This window comes from Leptodactylus fuscus, chromosome 3 (assembly GCF_031893055.1).
Source record: "Leptodactylus fuscus isolate aLepFus1 chromosome 3, aLepFus1.hap2, whole genome shotgun sequence".
Lineage (NCBI taxonomy): Eukaryota > Metazoa > Chordata > Amphibia > Anura > Leptodactylidae > Leptodactylus > Leptodactylus fuscus.
Window position 1 is genome coordinate 75,953,480 of NC_134267.1, and position 20,917 is coordinate 75,974,396.

Here is a 20,917-nt window from a genome sequence, read left to right on the forward strand (position 1 = left end):
ATACGTTACACCCACTTTGTGCTGTCAGAGACCTACACTCCTAAAACCGTTAGGTGGGCCATGCTGAAGGGCAAAAAATTATATATGTAGGTGTAAACTGCAGTTTGGGCGCACAGCAGTGCGCAGAAGAGAAGGAGCGTGATGCGTCTTTTTGAATACAGATTCAGATGTTTGGTATCTGGATGCCATGTCATGTTTGTAGAGCCTGTAAGGTACCAGAAAAGTGGATTCCCCAAAGGAGTGACTCCGTTTTGAAAACTGCACCCCTCAAAGAATTTATCAGGGGGTTTAGGGTAATAAATATGCAAATCTATTCTCCAGGATGCAATTAGGAGAGCAGTGCCTCTGTGTGCTGCCCTCTAGGGGCAGCCCCCTTAACATCATGCATGACTCAGTTAATAAGCCTACTGACATGATGCAGGGTTTATTGCCATATTAGTATTTCTATTCCAAAAAGAACTGATTCCCAGCTATGGACAGCGCTGTTTTGGTCTTCTGGACCTCGTCAGGGATACTGATTTGGCAGAGTGAGAGACTATAGACCAGGGTCAGGGGATAATCATACACATTAGGGAGAGTGTGTGCCTACATAGGCGTACGGAGACTTACAAGTCATTCCTGCTCCGCTAGGGATTCTGGGTAAAAAGAGTAGTGAGTATTAGTATCCCAGACGTGACTGCACAGTGGATGGTGAATAGGGAATATGTAAGCTGTGTGGAGTACATTGCCAACACCAAATTCCCTACTATGTCCCAGGAGCTCCTATGATTGGTGGAGTCACTCTGGGGGTCAGTTTGGGTATATTTTCACTCATAATCTGTAAATCTGGGGTGTCCGCTTATATACGCTCGCACAGTTTAAAAACACATTTGGGGAAATAAATCAGTGATTTTGCGTCAACATCTTCTGAGAGGTGTAACGTTTTTATTTTTCAATTGACAGCATTGCTTGAGGGCTTATCTTTTGTGGGACAATGTGTGCTTTTTCTTGGTACTGTTGTGGGGTGCATATGACTTTTTGATCACTTTTTATAGCATATTTTGTAAGGTAAGATGGCGAAAAATCACTACTTCCAGCGGGTTTTTTCCGTTTTTTTTTTTTTCTTTTCCCGTCGTTCACTGTGTGCGTTAAATATAGTTTCACTTTTATTGTACAGATTGTTACGGACGCTGCGATACCAAATATGCATTGTTTTTATTAATTTTTTGGTTTTTTATTTATATAATTCATTTTCTTTAGATAAAAGGGAATTTTGGGGGCCTTATAACTTTATTAATTTTTTCAAACACTTTATTTTTTCACTTTTTAAAAAAATACTTTTTCACTTGTCCCTATGGGACACTTGGATCAATGATGTCTTCATCATTGATCCTGTATTATGCACTAACAGCATCGTACTGCATAACAGGAAGTGAGACTGTGTGCACATACAGCCTTGCTTCCTGTTCACACGGCAGGATCAACGGGGGCATGTAGCAGCCTGGGGTCACTAGCGAGACCCCAGGCTACATGTTTTACACACCGGCACCCCCCCCCACACACACACACCCCCGATCTCGCCACGGGGAGTGCCGGGGACCCCCACAAGATCGGCAAACCCGTTGTTTGCCGCGATCATGTTTGATCGCGGCAATCAACGGATTAAAACCCAAAATCGGCACCCGCTCCAAGAAAGCGCGCACTGAGAAGTGGGGATTGTTAACGAACCATGAGGTAATAGTGCCTCATGGATGTAAAGTACCAGACATCCATGAGGTTATAGCACCTCATGGGTCGTTAAGGGGTTAAAAAGAGAAAACACAGAAGTTTAACAATAAATGGCTTCAACCTATCACTGAGTTGAGAAAAAGTTTTTGTGTTATCATTCATATTCTCTGAAAAAAGGCCAAAAAAAAGTCTGCCGGGGTATGTAAACTTTTTACACAACTGTATATAATTATGTGTAAATCTTGTTTTGGTTTTAAACTGTGAGAAGGGAAGGGCATTAATAAAATTGTCAACTTTTTAAAATTTTTTAATTAAAATTTAGAGTTCTAAAATTGTCTTAAATTTTACAGGCACCTACCCATTCGTGACTTCCTCAAATTGTACTGTTGGAGGGGTTTGTACGGGCCTTGGCATTCCACCTCAAAGCATTGGGGATGTGTATGGAGTGGTTAAAGCTTACACTACTCGAGTTGGTATTGGTGCATTTCCCACTGAACAAAAAAACGTAAGTTTTATATAAAAAGTATTAAGAAGAATATATTTGCTTGGGGGCAAAACTTTGGCTCAGTGGTTAGCACTGCAGCCTTGCAGCGCTTGGAATCCTGGAGTTCGAATCCCGCCAGGATCAACATCTGAGTTTGTATGCTCTCCCCATGTTTGCGTGGCTTTCCTCCCATTCTACAAAGACATACCGATAGGAAAAAAAAAAAAAAAAAAGTACACTGTGATGCCTGATGCCTGTGATGTACAGTGGGGCAAAAAAGTATTTAGTCAGTCACCAATGGTGCAAGTTCCACCACTTAAAAAGATGAGAGGCGTCTGTAATTTACATCATAGGTAGACCTCAACTATGAGAGACAAAATGAGAAAACAAATCCAGAAAATCACATTGTCTGATTTTGTAAGAATTTATTTGCAAATTATGGTGGAAAATAAGTATTTGGTCACCTACAAACAATCAAGATTTCTGGCTCTAACAGACCTGTAACTTCTTCTTTAAGAGTCTCCTCTTTCCTCCATTCATTACCTGTAGTAATGGCGCCTGTTTAAACTTGTTATCAGTATAAAAAGACACCTGTGCACACCCTCAAACAGTCAGACTCCAAACTCCACTATGGTGAAGACCAAAGAGCTGTCAAAGGACACCAGAAACAAAATTGTAGCCCTGCACCAGGCTGGGAAGACTGAATCTGCAATAGGCAACCAGCTTGGATTGAAGAAATCAACTGTGGGAGCAATAATTAGAAAATGGAAGACATACAAGACCACTGATAATCTCCCTCGATCTGGGGCTCCACGCAAAATCTCACCCCGTGGGGTCAAAATGATCACAAGAACGGTGAGCAAAAATCCCAGAACCACGCGGGGGGACCTAGTGAATGAACTGAAGAGAGCTGGGACCAATGTAACAAAGCCTACCATCAGTAACACACTACGCCGCCAGGGACTCAGATCCTGCAGTGCCCACTGCTTAAGCCAGTACATGTCCGGGCCCGTCTGAAGTTTGCTAGAGAGCATTTGGATGATCCAGAAGAGTATTGGGAGAATGTCCTATGGTCTGATGAAACCAAACTGGAACTGTTTGGTAGAAACACAACTTTTCGTGTTTGGAGGAAAAAGAATACTGAGTTGCATCCATCAAACACCATACCTACTGTAAAGCATAGGGGTGGAAACATCATGCTTTGGGGCTGTTTCTCTGAAAAGGGGCCAGGACGACTGATCCGGGTACATGAAAGAATGAATGGGGCCATGTATCGTGAGATTTTGAGTGCAAACCTCCTTCCATCAGCAAGGGCATTGAAGATGAAACGTGGCTGGGTCCTTCAACATGACAATGTTCCAAAGCACACCGCCAGGGCAACGAAGGAGTGGCTTTGTAAGAAGTATTTCAAGGTCCTGGAGTGGCCTAGCCAGTCTCCAGATCTCAACCCTATAGAAAACCTTTGGAGGGAGTTGAAAGTCCGTGTTGCCAAGTGACAGCCCCAAAACATCACTGCTCTAGAGGAGATCTGCATGGAGGAATGGGCCAACATACCAGTAACAGTGTGTGCCAACCTTGTGAAGACTTGCAGAAAACGTTTGACCTCTGTCATTGCCAACAAAGGATATATAACAAAGTATTGAGATGAAATTTTGTTACTGACCAAATACTTATTTTCCACCATAATTTGCAAATAAATTCTTACAAAATCAGACAATGTGATTTTCTGGATTTGTTTACTCATTTTGTCTCTCATAGATGAGGTCTACCTATGATGTAAATTACAGACGCCTCTCATCTTTTTAAGTGGTGGAACTTGCACTATTGGTGACTGACTAAATACTTTTTTGCCCCACTGTATATATATATATATATATATATATTTATATATATGTATTATATATTTATGTTTGCTAAAACCATGGACCATCGTGTGTAGGCGAATACAGATAACTTAATTTACAAATAACTCTGAATTGTTGAGAGTCCACAAGAAATTAAACATTCACATTTTTCTATTTAGGAGATAGGCAATATTCTGCAAACTCGAGGTCATGAATTTGGAGTTACCACTGGAAGGAGGAGAAGATGTGGATGGCTGGATCTGGTTTTACTTAGATTTGCCCACATGATCAATGGATTTACAGCGTATGTTGTATAGGATATGTATTCTAGAATATGTACACTGAGTGCAAAAAAAAAAAAAATATTAAAATGTTGAGTAAAGTTAGAATAACAGTTTGTTCTTTATAGATTGGCACTTACAAAACTTGATATTTTGGATGTCTTTTCGGAAATTAAAGTTGGTGTGTCCTATAAATTAGATGGTGTAAAGATACCTCATTTTCCAGGTAAGCTTGCTGTTCACTTTACAAATAACTTGGTTCTGTGAGAGGATTAAGGCTAAAGCCCCACGGGCCAGAAACGCAGCGCTAAAGTGCTGCGGGAAGAACTGCGGCATAAACGCATTGCATTTCTTCCCGCAGTGCTTTGAAGAGAAAGTTCACAGTGCTTTCCTCCGCCAACTTCCTCTTACCATTATATTTACGGGAAAGCCACTGGCGTTTCTGTAGATATAATTTAACATGCTGCGATTTTCAAAACCACAAAAGTTTTGGAAATCGCAGCATGTCCGCGAAGCGATTCTTTTTTTTCCGCAAAGTGGGGATGGGTTCGCATGAATCCCTTCCACTTTGCAAGTACTGTATAACGCATAGATTTTTTTTTTTTTTTCTTTTTTTTTCCTGCAGCTAAATCGCGGTGTTTTGGGCCAGTGGGGCCCTGGCCTAAAGGTATTTTAGCTGTAGGTTCATGAATAAAGTGTGTCATGTAAGAATCTGGCCTAAACTATTCAACACCAGTCTTGGCATCCTCATAAATAAGGCAGGTGTACGACTTTTGCAGTGGAAGTACATGCCTGTTTATCTTTTAGTATACATATTTTAGGTTCTGCCAGAAGCCTAATTCCATATATCTTATGAGAGAGAGCACAATTAACCAGTAATGACCCATGGAGGCACAGTCTCCCTGGAACATGTGCAGCTAATGTGCTGGGCCTCACACAGTGATAACATGGGTGCAAGTGACAACAATCTGTTCTCCCATGAGTGGTCCCAAATCTATGAAAGTTGTTTAACCTGATAAGTTCAAAACTGCCCCCTCTTTTGCTTGCGCTCCAAAAATTCCTCCTTCTCTCTCCGTGTAACCACCTCTAGCGCTTCTCATCTCGCTCTTGTACATTGAAATGTCGGGCATGCGCAATATCGCTCCCTTCTCAGCTCTACTGCACATGCCCGAGTGCCATTTTCTTGTGCTCTTTCTTCCACTGTCCACAAGAAAATGGCGCTCTTTGCAGCAATGTTACAGTGCATTTATTTATCTACTTTTTTTAATTTATCTATTGGTTTTACTTATATAGCGTCTTTAAGTTCCACATCGCTTTATAGACATTGTCAATCACTATCCCATATAGGGCTCACAATCTATATTCTCTATCTCTAGATCTTTGGAGCATTGCAATGCAGTACCTGTAAAAATGAGCATTGTATTCGTAGTCGGACCCCTGAAAAAAAACATACTGTCCAAAAACATACTGTGTAAAACTTTCCGCAATAAACACCGAAGTGGGAAATAAACTTCAATGGTTTTTTTGTTTGTTTGTTTTTGCTGTTTCGCCTCCCATAAAAATTTGGATAAAAGAGCTCAAAAGAATAGACATGCCCCCAAATTAAAAGTACATATGAACTCCATATCGCCGTACGTGAAAAATAACTTACAGGTTACTGGTCAAAATATGGTGATGAAGAAATGAAGAATCCGGCATCCACGTGCATAAAATCCAAATGCTTTATTAGGAAACGTAAAAAAAATTTTGTCCATACAATCAGTGAACATCACTCCCTACCCCCGAACACACCACAGAGAAGTGACGTTGGCTGACGCGTTTCAGCACATGCGTGCCTTAGTCATAGCCTGGACTAAGGCACGCATGTGCTGAAACGCGTCAGCCAACGTCACTTCTCTGTGGTGTGTTCGGGGGTAGGGAGTGATGTTCACTGATTGTATGGACAAAAATTTTTTTACGTTTCCTAATAAAGCATTTGGATTTTATGCACGTGGATGCCGGATTCTTCATTTCTTCATTACGAGACACTCCGAGTCGACGGGGATTTCTTTCATCCAGGCACCCGATTATTCCTCCGGTAACCGTGAGTGTGGTCTCATTACCAGGATGTATTTGTTTGTGCAAACGATACTATGATATGCTATTACACCAAAAGGGATCGTGTTTATGTATTTGAAGCACCAAATCATCTGAGTTTCCACAAATATATCTTGTCAGCTGTTTGTATCGTTGACATCTATCTACTATCAAGATTAGTTTCTGTATGGGCTGTGATATTCCTTTTCCCCTTCCCACCTTTACTAAAATATGGTGACACCAGTTTTCGAGTTTCCTAGTACATCATACAAGATAATTATATAATTGTGAATTCTGGTGATTGGCAGCATGGAGTAAAAAAAAAAAAAAAAATGGCTAGATGAGATTATTTAAAACAACACATATGCAAAATTCCTGAAATAAGAGTAGTCATTAAAGGGGTAAAAATGTGTACGTATGGCTAGCTCAAAAAACTTATGCTCTTATGCCATACCATACCACATATCATTGTGAGGATGATAATTATGAAAATATTCACAGTTAACTACTCCTTTTACAGCAAATCAAGAAGTGTTAAATCGAGTTGAGGTTGAATATGAAACACTCCCTGGATGGAAAAGCAACACTTCTAATGCCCGAACATTTGAAGACTTGCCTGAAAATGCAAAGAAATATATTATTTTTATAGAAGAGTCACTTGGCATTCCAAGTAAGTTAACTATTTTTGTCTAGCTATTAGTTACTTGTATAGTGCTAGTCACAACTAAATTCTCTATCCGCATATTTGCGTGAGTTACAACAGGTACCCTACTTTCCTCCCACACTCCAAATACTGGGATAATATACATCTCCTTGCAGATGTTTCCCCTCTCAGACTTTTCATTGCTTATGGATAATTCATAAATATTTTTATTAGAGATGAGCGAACAGTGTTCTATCGAACACATGTTCGATCGGATATCAGGGTGTTCGCCATGTTCGAATCGAATCGAACACCACGTGGTAAAGTGCGCCAAAATTCGATTCCCCTCCCACCTTCCCTGGCGCCTTTTTTGCACCAATAACAGCGCAGGGGAGGTGGGACAGGAACTACGACACTGGGGGCATTGAAAAAAATTGGAAAAAGTCATTGGCTGCCGAAATCAGGTGACCTCCATTTTAGACGAATAGTGGATTTCAAATCCGGGTCATATGAGAATGTGAACTTTGTGACTATGAGACAGGGATAGCTGTACAGGCAGGGATAGCTAGGGATAACCTTTATTTAGGGGGGAATGTTATTAAAAATAACTTTTTGGGGCTCTATCGGGTGTGTAATTGTGATTTTTGTGAGATAAACTTTTTCCCATAGGGATGCATTGGCCAGCGCTGATTGGCCGAATTCCGTACTCTGGCCAATCAGTGCTGGCCAATGCATTCTATTAGCTTGATGAAGCAGAGTGTGCACAAGGGTTCAAGCGCACCCTCGGCTCTGATGTAGCAGAGCCGAGGCTGCACAAGGGTTCAAGCACACCCTCGGCTCTGATGTAGGAGAGCCGAGGGTGCACTTGAACCCTTGTGCACCCTCAGCTCTGCTACATCAGAGCCGAGGGTGCGCTTGAACCCTTGTGCACACTCTGCTTCATCAAGCTAATAGAATGCATTGGCCAGCGCTGATTGGCCAATGTATTCTATTAGCCTGATGAAGTAGAGCTGAATGTGTGTGCTAAGCACACACATTCAGCTCTACTTCATCGGGCTAATAGAATGCATTGGCCAGCGCTGATTGGCCAGAGTACGGAACTCGACCAATCAGCGCTGGCTCTGCTGGAGGAGGCGGAGTCTAAGATCGCTCCACACCAGTCTCCATTCAGGTCCGACCTTAGACTCCGCCTCCTCCGGCAGAGCCAGCGCTGATTGGCCGAAGGCTGGCCAATGCATTCCTATGCGAATGCAGAGACTTAGCAGTGCTGAGTCAGTTTTGCTCAACTACACATCTGATGCACACTCGGCACTGCTACATCAGATGTAGCAATCTGATGTAGCAGAGCCGAGGGTGCACTAGAACCCCTGTGCAAACTCAGTTCACGCTAATAGAATGCATTGGCCAGCGCTGATTGGCCAATGCATTCTATTAGCCCGATGAAGTAGAGCTGAATGTGTGTGCTAAGCACACACATTCAGCACTGCTTCATCACGCCAATACAATGCATTAGCCAGTGCTGATTGGCCAGAGTACGGAATTCGGCCAATCAGCGCTGGCTCTGCTGGAGGAGGCGGAGTCTAAGGTCGGACCTGAATGGAGACTGGTGTGGAGCGATCTTAGACTCCGCCTCCTCCAGCAGAGCCAGCGCTGATTGGTCGAGTTCCGTACTCTGGCCAATCAGCGCTGGCCAATGCATTCTATTAGCCCGATGAAGTAGAGCTGAATGTGTGTGCTTAGCACACACATTCAGCTCTACTTCATCAGGCTAATAGAATACATTGGCCAATCAGCGCTGGCCAATGCATTCTATTAGCTTGATGAAGCAGAGTGTGCACAAGGGTTCAAGCGCACCCTCGGCTCTGATGTAGCAGAGCCGAGGCTGCACAAGGGTTCAAGTGCACCCTCGGCTCTCCTACATCAGAGCCGAGGGTGCGCTTGAACCCTTGTGCAGCCTCGGCTCTGCTACATCAGAGCCGAGGGTGCGCTTGAACCCTTGTGCACACTCTGCTTCATCAAGCTAATAGAATGCATTGGCCAGCACTGATTGGCCAGAGTACGGAATTCGGCCAATCAGCGCTGGCCAATGCATTCTATTAGCCCGATGAAGTAGAGCTGAATGTGTGTGCTAAGCACACACATTCAGCACTGCTTCATCACGCCAATACAATGCATTAGCCAGTGCTGATTGGCCAGAGTACGGAATTCGGCCAATCAGCGCTGGCTCTGCTGGAGGAGGCGGAGTCTAAGATCGCTCCACACCAGTCTCCATTCAGGTCCGACCTTAGACTCCGCCTCCTCCAGCAGAGCCAGCGCTGATTGGCCGAATTCCGTACTCTGGCCAATCAGCACTGGCTAATGCATTGTATTGGCTTGATGAAGCAGTGCTGAATGTGTGTGCTTAGCACACACATTCAGCTCTACTTCATCGGGCTAATAGAATGCATTGGCCAATCAGCGCTGGCCAATGCATTCTATTAGCGTGAACTGAGTTTGCACAGGGGTTCTAGTGCACCCTCGGCTCTGCTACATCAGATTGCTACATCTGATGTAGCAGTGCCGAGTGTGCATCAGATGTGTAGTTGAGCAAAACTGACTCAGCACTGCTAAGTCTGCATTCGCATAGGAATGCATTGGCCAGCCTTCGGCCAATCAGCGCTGGCTCTGCCGGAGGAGGCGGAGTCTAAGGTCGGACCTGAATGGAGACTGGTGTGGAGCGATCTTAGACTCCGCCTCCTCCAGCAGAGCCAGCGCTGATTGGCCGAATTCCGTACTCTGGCCAATCAGCACTGGCTAATGCATTGTATTGGCTTGATGAAGCAGTGCTGAATGTGTGTGCTTAGCACACACATTCAGCTCTACTTCATCGGGCTAATAGAATGCATTGGCCAATCAGCGCTGGCCAATGCATTCTATTAGCGTGAACTGAGTTTGCACAGGGGTTCTAGTGCACCCTCGGCTCTGCTACATCAGATTGCTACATCTGATGTAGCAGTGCCGAGTGTGCATCAGATGTGTAGTTGAGCAAAACTGACTCAGCACTGCTAAGTCTGCATTCGCATAGGAATGCATTGGCCAGCCTTCGGCCAATCAGCGCTGGCTCTGCCGGAGGAGGCGGAGTCTAAGGTCGGACCTGAATGGAGACTGGTGTGGAGCTATCTTAGACTCCGCCTCCTCCAGCAGAGCCAGCGCTGATTGGTCGAGTTCCGTACTCTGGCCAATCAGCACTGGCCAATGCATTTCTATGGGGAAAAGTTAGCTTGCGAAAATCGCAAACTGACAGGGATTTCCATGAAATAAAGTGACTTTTATGCCCCCAGACATGCTTCCCCTGCTGTCCCAGTGTCATTCCAGGGTGTTGGTATCATTTCCTGGGGTGTCATAGTGGACTTGGTGACCCTCCAGACACGAATTTGGGTTTCCCCCTTAACGAGTTTATGTTCCCCATAGACTATAATGGGGTTCGAAACCCATTCGAACACTCGAACAGTGAGCGGCTGTTCGAATCGAATTTCGAACCTCGAACATTTTAGTGTTCGCTCATCTCTAATTTTTATAGCTTTGCGTTCAAGTTTTGGGACTGTGATCTGTGCGGAGACTAAGGGTCACTGTGTTTAGGAAAAAATAATGGAGCGATTTCTGCTGCCGTTTTTATTTTTGCCTAAATAGTCAAACAACTCATTCTCAACATAAGAGATCCCAGAATTTTAACCTGCATTTATCAAACATTTTTGACATTTCCAGGAAAAGTGTCAAAAATTGGAATGTCTTTTCAAGTCATGTGTTCTTCAGGAGAATATTTTACTGATTTTATTCAGTTTACAAGGTCCAGACTAAAGCATGACTGTTTTATTTTATCCCTTAATTTTTGACTGCACCAATGGAGAAGCCGATCTACCAAGGCAGAGGAAACATGAAAAGATAAGTGGCATATGCCTCTGCTAATCCATTTCAGGTGTTTTGTCCACCTGGATGGGTTAGCCTGAGGAGCTCTGGCCTCCAGAAGATACTTTGGATACATGTGCAACTGACTGCTCCTAGGTTTATTTTCTATGTATGAGACTTCACCCTAGGTTGTGAGCCTTTCCTGGAAGCAATAGTACTTCTGTTTGCATAGCCATGCCTGTGATTTGTGGGGTGTCTCTGTCATTCTGAAGGAGCAGGTGGGGTTTTCCTGGTTGGTGTCTGCATGGATGAATTACTTCTTCAGTCTTGTCAAACAAGCATGTCATTTTTGGCCCAGAGAGAACAGGACTGCATGTGTCATGCCATTTTTGAAAGAACTGGGTCTCTAGTCAGATTTGTCACCCAGGTGCATCCTCGACGCTCCTACCCACGTACCCTTACAGGAGGAATGTTTAGTATGCAAAAAGCTATCTTCCAGTTAAACTAAGGACATTGATGATGATGTTGATAATATTGTTGCAGAGGATACTTTATAATTTAAAAATAACATTTTTCCGATTGTTAGAGGTGAAATCACGAATTTGATTAAAAATCATGAGAATGACCCAGTATTTAGTCAGGTCATATAGGTCTGTTTGAGTTTCAGGATGATGATGGTGAAATTTTGTCTGAGTATACCTGGAAGAAGATTGTTAAGGAATAAATAAATGGAAGTAGACTGGTAAGGGCGGTCAGATCTACTATGAATATTGTGGATTCCAAGGAATCCTGATCCATTTCTGTCAGTATGTTTTGAAGGTTTGACCTGTTTGTTTCACAGGAACATTTAAGCAGTAATTAATAAGAAAGAATGAAAGAACCCAAATGCAAAGTTTTATTTGTCCCCAGCGTACTTGTCCCTTTGAATATCAAACAATCCTCAACAAAACAAGAGACTTGGACATGGTGAATAATTTAAATGTCCCTGTGGGTGAAGATAATTGACTTCGTTCTACTTGTAGACTTAGGATCTTTGCCTTATCCAAGGCTGCAAATCTGCAGTTTAAAAAACCCTGGGAGGCAATCCAGCACACAGAAACATTAAACTAGAGGTACTCAATATGAAAACACCATTTAAGAAAATAAAAAATGATAAACTTTAAAGAGGACCTTTCAACAGATCGGGCACAGGCAGTTTTATATACTGCTGGAAAGCTGACAGTGCACTGAATTCAGTGCACTATCGGCTGTCCCGATCTGTGCTGGTGTAAAGCGCTATCGGTCCCGGGACCGTAGCGCTTTAGTGTCAGAAGTGCGTTTCTGACAGTTAGCCAGGGACGCCCTTCTGCCCAGCAGCGCCTATCGCGCTGTACTGTGGAGCGGGGAGGAACTCCCCCCTCCCGCTCCTGATAATACTCGTCTATGGACGAGCTGTGTGAGCAGAGGGAGGGGCGTTCCTCCCAGCTCCACTGTACAGCGCGATAGGTGCTGCTGGGCAGAAGGGCGTCCCTGGCTAACTGTCAGAAATACACTTCTGACACTAAAGCGCTACGGTCCCGGGACCGATAGCGCTTTACACCAGCACAGATCGGGAAAGCCGATAGTGCGCTGAATTCAGTGCACTGTCAGCTTTCCAGCAGTATATAAATCTGCCTGTGCCCGATCTGATGAAAGGTCCTCTTTAATAATAAGTTTTTGTCATCTTTTATGTTCTAAAATGGTGTTTTCATTTTGAGTACCTCTAGTTGAATGTTTCTGTGGATTGCTTTCCTTATATTCTGTGAGGTACACATCTTTGGTAGGGTACAAATGATTGTTCCCCTAACCCCATCTATTAGAGATGTAGCATACAGGGTTGGGTCAACTCTCTGGCCATGGTTTTTGTGTTTTGTAAGACCCTGGCAGGAATCCACAGTGGGTTTCAGAACCTCGTTTGCTGTCCCCTGTGTTGCCCATTCCTTAAAATGTTGGCTATCTCAGATTAACACTTTAGTGAGAAATCCCCCCATAGATTTTCTTCCCTCCCTGGTCTTTCTTAAGCTGTTGATTTCCTATTGGTCACATCGGTTGATTCCCCAAAATTGGCCAGCCAGGGATGAGGTGTTTTCTAACTCTGCATGTAGGACGTTCAAATAAGGGGAAGAGAAGGGTGAATTATATGTTATGAATTTGTATAAACACTTTTTGTCCCTTGCTAGATGAAATACTGGAGAAAATATCAGATTAACAAAAAAAGGGGGGAAGAGTTGAGTTGACATGCGAAAAGGTCTCTGCAAAAACAGATGGATCCTCTTTACTATTGCAAAAGGATTGAAGAGTTGTCTCCACTAACATAATAATATTTAGATTTTTACGCAATTAAAAGTTTTTGCAAATCTTTTGCAAATCTAAATTATTTGAAAATTTACATTGTTTTACAGATATTGTCTAACGTGTCAGAAAATTAGCCATGATTTCCTTATTGTACATAGGTTATCAGGTAGAAAGTGTGCAGGTAGTTAATATGGTCAGAATAAGAAAATTATGGCTGGGTTTGAGAGTTTAGATAGTTCCTGTGTTCATGGTCATATCTATTGGCAACTGGTCAAGACCACAGACTGTGACCACCACTAAGATGGTTAAAGGAAATTTGAAAGCTCTGCAAAATTTTTAATTATTTATATTTGCAAAAAGAGGTTTTTGTCTGGTTTTTGTATACTTTTATTTGTCTGCATATTTTTAAATATGGTTTGGTTCATGGGAATACTTTTAAGTCTCAAATTTGAAGCTTTTCCTAATAATTTCCATCCCCAATCAACATATGAAGGATCCAGTATAACAGGGCATGAAGTCAGAAATCAGATCTTCATTGACAAAACATTTTAGTTCAGGTATTCCCTAATATCAAAAGATAAGGATTTAATTCTGCTTTTAGTAAGTAAGCCCAAGGGGACCTACTGGGTAATCATAAATCAATGACAATGACAAACATTTGTAATGTACATATCTCAAACAAGTAAAAGTTCAGGGAGCTCTTTTAGTGGCCGTATAGGAGCTCATCACCAACACCTACAAGGGTCAATTACTTTACAGAAAACCAATGTACCATTCAGTATATCTTTTGCATGTGGGAGGAAACCGGAGTACCTGGAGGAAACCCAAGCAAACGCTGTGAGAACATAAAACTCCCATCAGTTGAAGACACACAAAAGATTCCATGTGGCGACTCTTTCATGACAAATAGGATTCTTCAAGACTGTGTGATGGCATCCATTGGTCTGGAAGACGCATGTTACCATGTGCTCATTTTTACTTCTGGCCAGTCATTCTTAAGAGTAGCCATCTACATGAAAGGGGCTCCCATAGTCAATTCTAAAAGAGTTTTCTCTGGCCCCTAGAGCAGGGGTAGGGAACATTCAGCATTCCAGCTGTTGCACAACTACAACTACCAGCATGCATACTTGCTCTGCTGTTCCTGGAACTCCCTTAGAAGTGAATGGAGCATGTTGGGAGTTGTAGTTTCACAGCAGCTGGAGAGCTGAAGGTTCCCTACCCCTGCCCTAGAACATTCACAAATCTTGTGTTAGAGATGATGTCCTTTTATAAGAACCAAGGACATTCTACTAGTACCTTATCTGGATGTCTTTCTTGTTGTGGCCAGATCCGTTATGGAGTTGGAATAGAACTAAGTGATAGCATAGGGGAAAAGGACTTGGGCATAATAGTAGATCACAAATTCAACATGAGCCAACAGTGCGGTGCTGCTGCAAAAAAGGCTAATAAAATTCTGGGATGTATTAAGACAAGCATTGAATCTAGATCAAGAGAGGTCATTATTCCGCTGTACTCTTCCCTGGTCAGACCACACCTGGAATACTGTGTACAGTTCTGGGCGCCTCAATTCAAGAAAGACATCGATATATTGGAGCAAGTCCAGAGAAGAGCAACCAAAATGGTGGAAGGTCTGCAAACCGTGTTCTATGAGGAGCGGCTAAAAGAACTGGGATTGTTTAGTTTGCAGAAGAGAAGGCTGAGGGGAGATTTAATAGCAGTCTACAAATATCTGAAAGGTAGTCACAGTGCAGAGGGATCTACCCTATTCTCATTAGCACAAGGAAGTACAAGAAGCAATGGGATGAAACTAAAGGGAAAGAGATACAGATTAGACATTAGGAAAAACTTTCTGACAGTGAGGGTAGTGAGAGAGTGGAATAGGCTGCCACGGGAGGTGGTGGGCACTCCATCAATGGAAATCTTCAAGCGGAATCTGGATAAACATATATAGCTGGGATGATTTAGGAAAACCTGCACTCGCAGGGGGTTGGACCCGATGGCCCTTGAGGTCCCTTCCAACTCTACCATAAGAAAAGAAAAAAAAAAAAACTTCAAACAATCCTATCCATACTTTCCTACTGTCTTTATGTGATCTCTGTCCCTTGCCAGGAGTATTAAGGAAGATAGGGTGGGATCACATTTTGGGGTTCTCCACTGTTTTGGTGGTACGTCAGATCCTTGCCCGGTTTTGGGAGCACTGTGACGAGAGCTGACAGTGAGTGGCCATCAGACGAGGTAGCATTGTCCACAAATACTCTGGCCATTGTAGGTTAGAAAAGCTCCCAAAACCACTTGTAGAAACTGTCAGTAAACCCATCAGGGCCAAGCGATTTACCAAATGGGGAATATTATATGGCTGCAGCGACTTCCTCTGTGAATGATTCTTCTAGGAGGCATCTATCTGAGTCGGATACATTTGGGAGAGCTGTTTCAGTGATATAGTCCCTAATCTTCCCATTGAGAGTCTCCGGGTTGAGGTCGGCATATTGACCACAAATGTTATAAAAATCCCTGTAATACGAACAAAAGAGTGCAGCTATTTCAATCTGGTTATGGACGTCCTGCCATCCTGGGCTTGAGGGAGGCCGAAGGCCCGAATTGCGTCACCTAAATCAGTCTTGCATGTAGTATTTTTAAGCAGGTTGTTGTGAAAGGGCAATGAAACAATCCTGGTATGTCAAGGGATAAAAATACAGGCATGTGATCAGACTCTCTGGTCGTGCCTATCCGTGCTACAGGAGACCAAGAGAGGGCATGATGGCTAATTAGGAAAAGTCAATATGGCTATGAGTCTTCCACGGGAGTGATAGGTATAATCACGTTGGTCGGGCCAATCCGCCACACATTAATTAACTGCATGCTAAGGATTAAGGTCTAAAGGTGCTGGAGCTGGGACGGGAGTGCGAAGGACGGGAGAGGTTTGAGTCCGTGGAGGGATTGAGAACATAGTCTCCCCCTTATATCACTTATACCTTCACTGAACTAAGCCAGCTTCACGATCAGGTCTCTACAATAGACCAGCTGTCCATGATTAGGGAGGTAACAGCCAGCAATAGTGAGAACCGTGCCCGCAATACGCAGTTTAAGAAAATCTGCCCTCCAAATCAAGTAGGATGTCCAGTATATCCTCCTTCCGAGATCTCTGCAAAGCAGTAGATACTCCCTTGGAATTCGTGACTGGATTGATGCTTTGGAACCAAGCCTCAGGTTCCGGACCAAAAAACCCAGTGGGAACTTACCCTTACTCCTCCAGCTGCCTCTTTGATCCCCGCGGCTAAATCCTTGTGATAGTAAGCAAGACTTCGGATCTCCATCTCTGATCAGTCGTCTCCTTGTTTGAGATGAAAGTTTAGAGAGATGGCCTGGTCTTGGTAGATTTGCAGTGGTCTGATACTCCTTCCATTTCAATATTATTGCTTGCACCTTGCACAGTGCTCCTTGAGATGTTTATAGCTGTGTATCCAAATCCAGTTTTAAACTTTGTTTTTTCGTAACACGTTGTACTTCATGTTAGGGGTAAATTTTGGTTGATATGTTTTTTGTTTAATTATGAAAAAAATAGGAAATTTGTTGGAAATTTAGAAAAATATGCATTTTATAAAGTTTGAAATGAGGTGCATTGCATACAGATAGTCAGACCACCAAAATTATATCATAAATCTCATGTCCCTGATGTCTGCTTTATGTCGGCATCAAACTTTAGTCATCCTTTTATTTTTTACGGACATTATGAGATTTACAAGGGAAACAACAATATTCAAAATTTTCAAGAAATTTCTAAATACCCATTTTTTAAGGGACTAATCCAGTTATGAAGGGCTTTTGAAAGACCCTTGTATTAAAACCCCCCATAAATCACCCCATTTTCAAAACTGCACCCCTTAAATCAGCCAAAACAACATATATCAAGTATTTCAACACTATAAGTGCTTAACAGGAATTAATACAAAATGTAGGTGAAATTTTCAAATTTGATTTTATTTTACTAATATTTTAGTTTAGCCCTAGAATTTGCACATTCACAAGGGGCTAAAGGACAAAACGCATCCCACAATTTGTTATACAAGTTCTCCGAACTACCATATTACCCCACTTGTGGGTATAAACTAATATATGGACGCACAGCGAGACACAGAAGGGAAGGCGCGCCAAGGAGCTTTTTGAGGGCAGATCTGGCTGTGATCAGTTTCAGGAACCATGTCGCATTTACAATGCCCTTGAGGTGTCAAAACAGTGGAAACCTCTAGAAAGTGACCCCGTTTTGAAAACTGCACCCCTCAAAGAATTTATCAAGTGATGGAGTGAGCATTATTAACCCCGAAGAGAAATATGTAAGCTGTGCGGAGTAAATTGGGTACACCAAATCCCATTCTATTTTCCCACTAGCTCCTATGACACGGACGAGGAAGAGGGGCATTCTGGGGGATCAGCGCTGGTGTATTCTCGTGTCCCCTGAAAATTGCTTGCTCAGCATATACATTTCCTTCTAGTCACAGCCACTTATGTCCTAATGATTTGGCGACTTTTGGGGTTTTTGTCTTCACATTGTACAAGATTAGATTAGATAGATTTTTATTTTTACTTTCTGGCAATGTGGCCATATGAGGGCTTGGTGTTTGCGGTATTAGATGTACTTTTCAATGCCACCATTTTGGGGTGCCTGTAACTTATTGGGGTGCCTGTAACTTATTGACTACATTTTATTAACTCTCTCTGGGTGGGATGTAAAAGGAAACATCAATTCTAGCATTGCTTTTAGCATTTTTTTTCTCCGTGCAGTGTACAGCATAAGTAACATGTTACCTTTATTCTGCAGGTCGGTACGGTTACAGCGATACCTCATTTAGATTATTTTTTAATGCGTTGCTATTTGTGCAAAATAAAATTCAATTCAGGGGAAAAAATCAATTATTTTTGCATCGCCATCTTCTGAAAGGCATAACATTTTTATTTTTCGGTAGACAGAGCTGGTTGAGGGCTTATTTTTTGCAGGATGACCTCTGCTTTTTATTGGTACCATTTTAGTTTTCATCTGACTATTTGATTAATTTTTATTGAACATTTTGTAAGGGAAAGGTGGTGAATAATCATTATTTTGTGCGGTTTTCTACGTTTTTGTTTTTTTTTATGATGTTCGCTGTTCGGGTTAAATAATGTTTTAATTTTATTGTTCAGGTTATTACGGACGCGGTGATACCAAATATCTAATGTTTTTTTCTATTTTTCTTTATTTTACATAAAACATTTTATATGGGAAAGAGATTTTTGGGGCTTTATTTATTTCTAATTTATTTTAAACTTACCGTATATACTCGAGTATAAGCCGACCCGAATATAAGCCGACCCCCCTAATTTTACCACAAAAAACTGGGAAAACTTATTGACTCGAGTATAAGCCGAGGGGGGGAAATGCAGCAGCTACTGGAAAATTTCAAAAATTAAAATGGTCGTAGTTTTTGGGTGCAGTAGATGCTGGGGAAGGGGAGGGGGTGTTTTGGTTGTCTGTCTGCCCCTTCCCTGAGCCTGAGGACTGTTTTTTTTCCCCCCACTTGGAATTCAGCCTGGCTGAATATAGGGTATCTGCAGTGCTCCTATTAACCCCTTCCTGACAGAACAGGAGCACTGCAGATCCCCTATATTCAGTAGACCGGGCACTGTCAGACACAGGGACACCTAATGTGTATGTGTTTCACAGTCATTTTCTACTTTTGTATGTATTCTAGGGAAAGGAGGGATTAAGAACTTTTATTTTTTTTTAAAAAAAAAAAATTGCACTATTTTATGGGAGATTCTATACATTGACATTGTGGATGGTCATAAACCCCCCTCACCCTCCTAAAAAAAAAAAAAATAAAAATTTTTTTTTGCTGACTCGAGTATAAGCCGAGGGGGGCTTTTTCAGAACAAAAACTGGGCTGAAAAATTCGGCTTATACTCGAGTATATACGGTATTTAAACTTTTTTATTTTTACTTTTTTATAACTTTTTTTTCTGTTCCCATGGGGGATTGAAGCAGGGATCTGCTGATCACTGGATGTACGCTGCAATACACGTGTTACACATGTATTGCAGAGTACAGGAAGCTCTCAGCCTCATGCACACGCACGGGGCTGACCGCATCGATTTGGCAGGATCAACCAGGTACGTGGAGGGGACGGCATGGGGCAGACCCTGGGTAACTGATCAGACCCCGGGCTGCCCACTACCAACACCGGCACCCCCGAAACCGTCGTGGGGGGGTGCTGATTGGCACCATTATGTCCCGATCCCCGGAGATGCCAGCAGTCATGTTCGACCGCCGGCATCTCAGGGGTTAACACCTGCGATCGGACCCGGTTCCTACCGCGGGTGTTACAAAGCATTGTCAGCCGTATGTTAAGGCTGACACCCGCAGGGCATGGTGTGCACACAGTTTCTGTGTGCGCACCATGCAGCCGCCATAGTACTACGCCGGTTTGCGTGAAGTTCTTCCCGGCAGCGCCGTACTATTACGGCGGATGTTGGGAAGGGGTTAAACAGAACCCTAAGACTATCACAGAGCAGGTGCATTTATACGGAGACTTGATTACACACAGGTGGATTCTATTCATCATCAGTCATTTAGGGCAACATTGGATCATTCAGAGAAACTTCTGGAGTGAGTTTGCTGCACTGAAAGTAAAGGGGCCAAATAATATTACACGCCCCCCTTTTCAGTTTTTTATTTGTTTAAAAACTTTAAAATATCCATTAAATGTTTTTCCACTTCACAATTGTGTCCCACTTGTTGATTCTCCCCCCCCCCCAATTTTTTTTTGTTTTTTTTTTGTTTTATATCTTTGTTTGAAGCCTGAAATTTGGCAAAAGGCTGAAAAGGTCAAGGGGGTCGAATACTTTCTCAAGGCACTGTATCACCCCAGTAATCAAATTTTTATATTTTAATATTAACAACAATCCTTTTGCTCTATTTCTTAAATGTAGTAAATAGAAGTTGTATTTTACTTTTTATCACTTTTTTTCCACACTGCCCCCCCCCTTTTTTTCCCATTTACTTTCTTATTTTAAGCCTCCCTAGTGGATTAAAAAAACAAAAAAAAACTAAGGAATACACCATTAACTACTATTGAATCCAGTGAATAGGTCACAATTATGTTTACCTGCTATGCACTTTTAACTGTACAATTAAATGTTTAACTTTGTTTTTTTTGTTTCTTTTTTTTTCATTGCAGTTAAATGGATTGGAATTGGCAAATCTAGAGAATCAATAATTCAGTGCTTCTGAAAAATGCAAATTTTTCTTCATTGGACCTAATTTTACAAACGTAGACTTTGACTTGAACAATTGAAATCTAAAACAATGAGCATGGTATAGGGAAAAGAAATTATTTCTTTTTCTGGAATTATGATTTGGCTATTAAAATTATTCTTCTCGTTCTTTGAGTTTTTTAATTTCGATTCCCACGTTTGAAAAGCCATAATTACTTAATTTTGGTTCTCTACTAACATAGAGAACTTGCATTGTAAATGGCACAATTCTAGGGTGCATATCTTGAATTGTATAGCTTTTACCCCTTTAAGAGAGTAAAGTAGTCTCTCTTTTAAAGCGTAGCTAAACATTTGGACAACTTTTATGTGCTTATTCTCACTTAAAATATTTTACATAAATATGATAGCAAAAGACAATTCGGTAAGAGAAGATGAATAA

At 42.2% G+C, this 20,917-nt stretch overlaps 1 protein-coding gene across 1 annotated transcript in view; it reads left to right on the top strand.

Moving 5' to 3' along the window:
• Positions 1 to 20,645, top strand: part of LOC142197492 (adenylosuccinate synthetase isozyme 2) — a 140,047-nt gene extending 119,402 nt beyond the window's left edge. The window contains exons 10-14 of the mRNA XM_075267793.1: positions 2,058 to 2,212; positions 4,215 to 4,339; positions 4,445 to 4,542; positions 6,913 to 7,062; positions 20,442 to 20,645. Coding sequence (XP_075123894.1) covers positions 2,058 to 2,212; positions 4,215 to 4,339; positions 4,445 to 4,542; positions 6,913 to 7,062; positions 20,442 to 20,494 — 581 coding nt within the window. The 3' untranslated portion in view covers positions 20,495 to 20,645. The remainder of the gene's footprint in view (positions 1 to 2,057; positions 2,213 to 4,214; positions 4,340 to 4,444; positions 4,543 to 6,912; positions 7,063 to 20,441) is intronic.
• Positions 20,646 to 20,917: the final 272 nt, after the last annotated feature.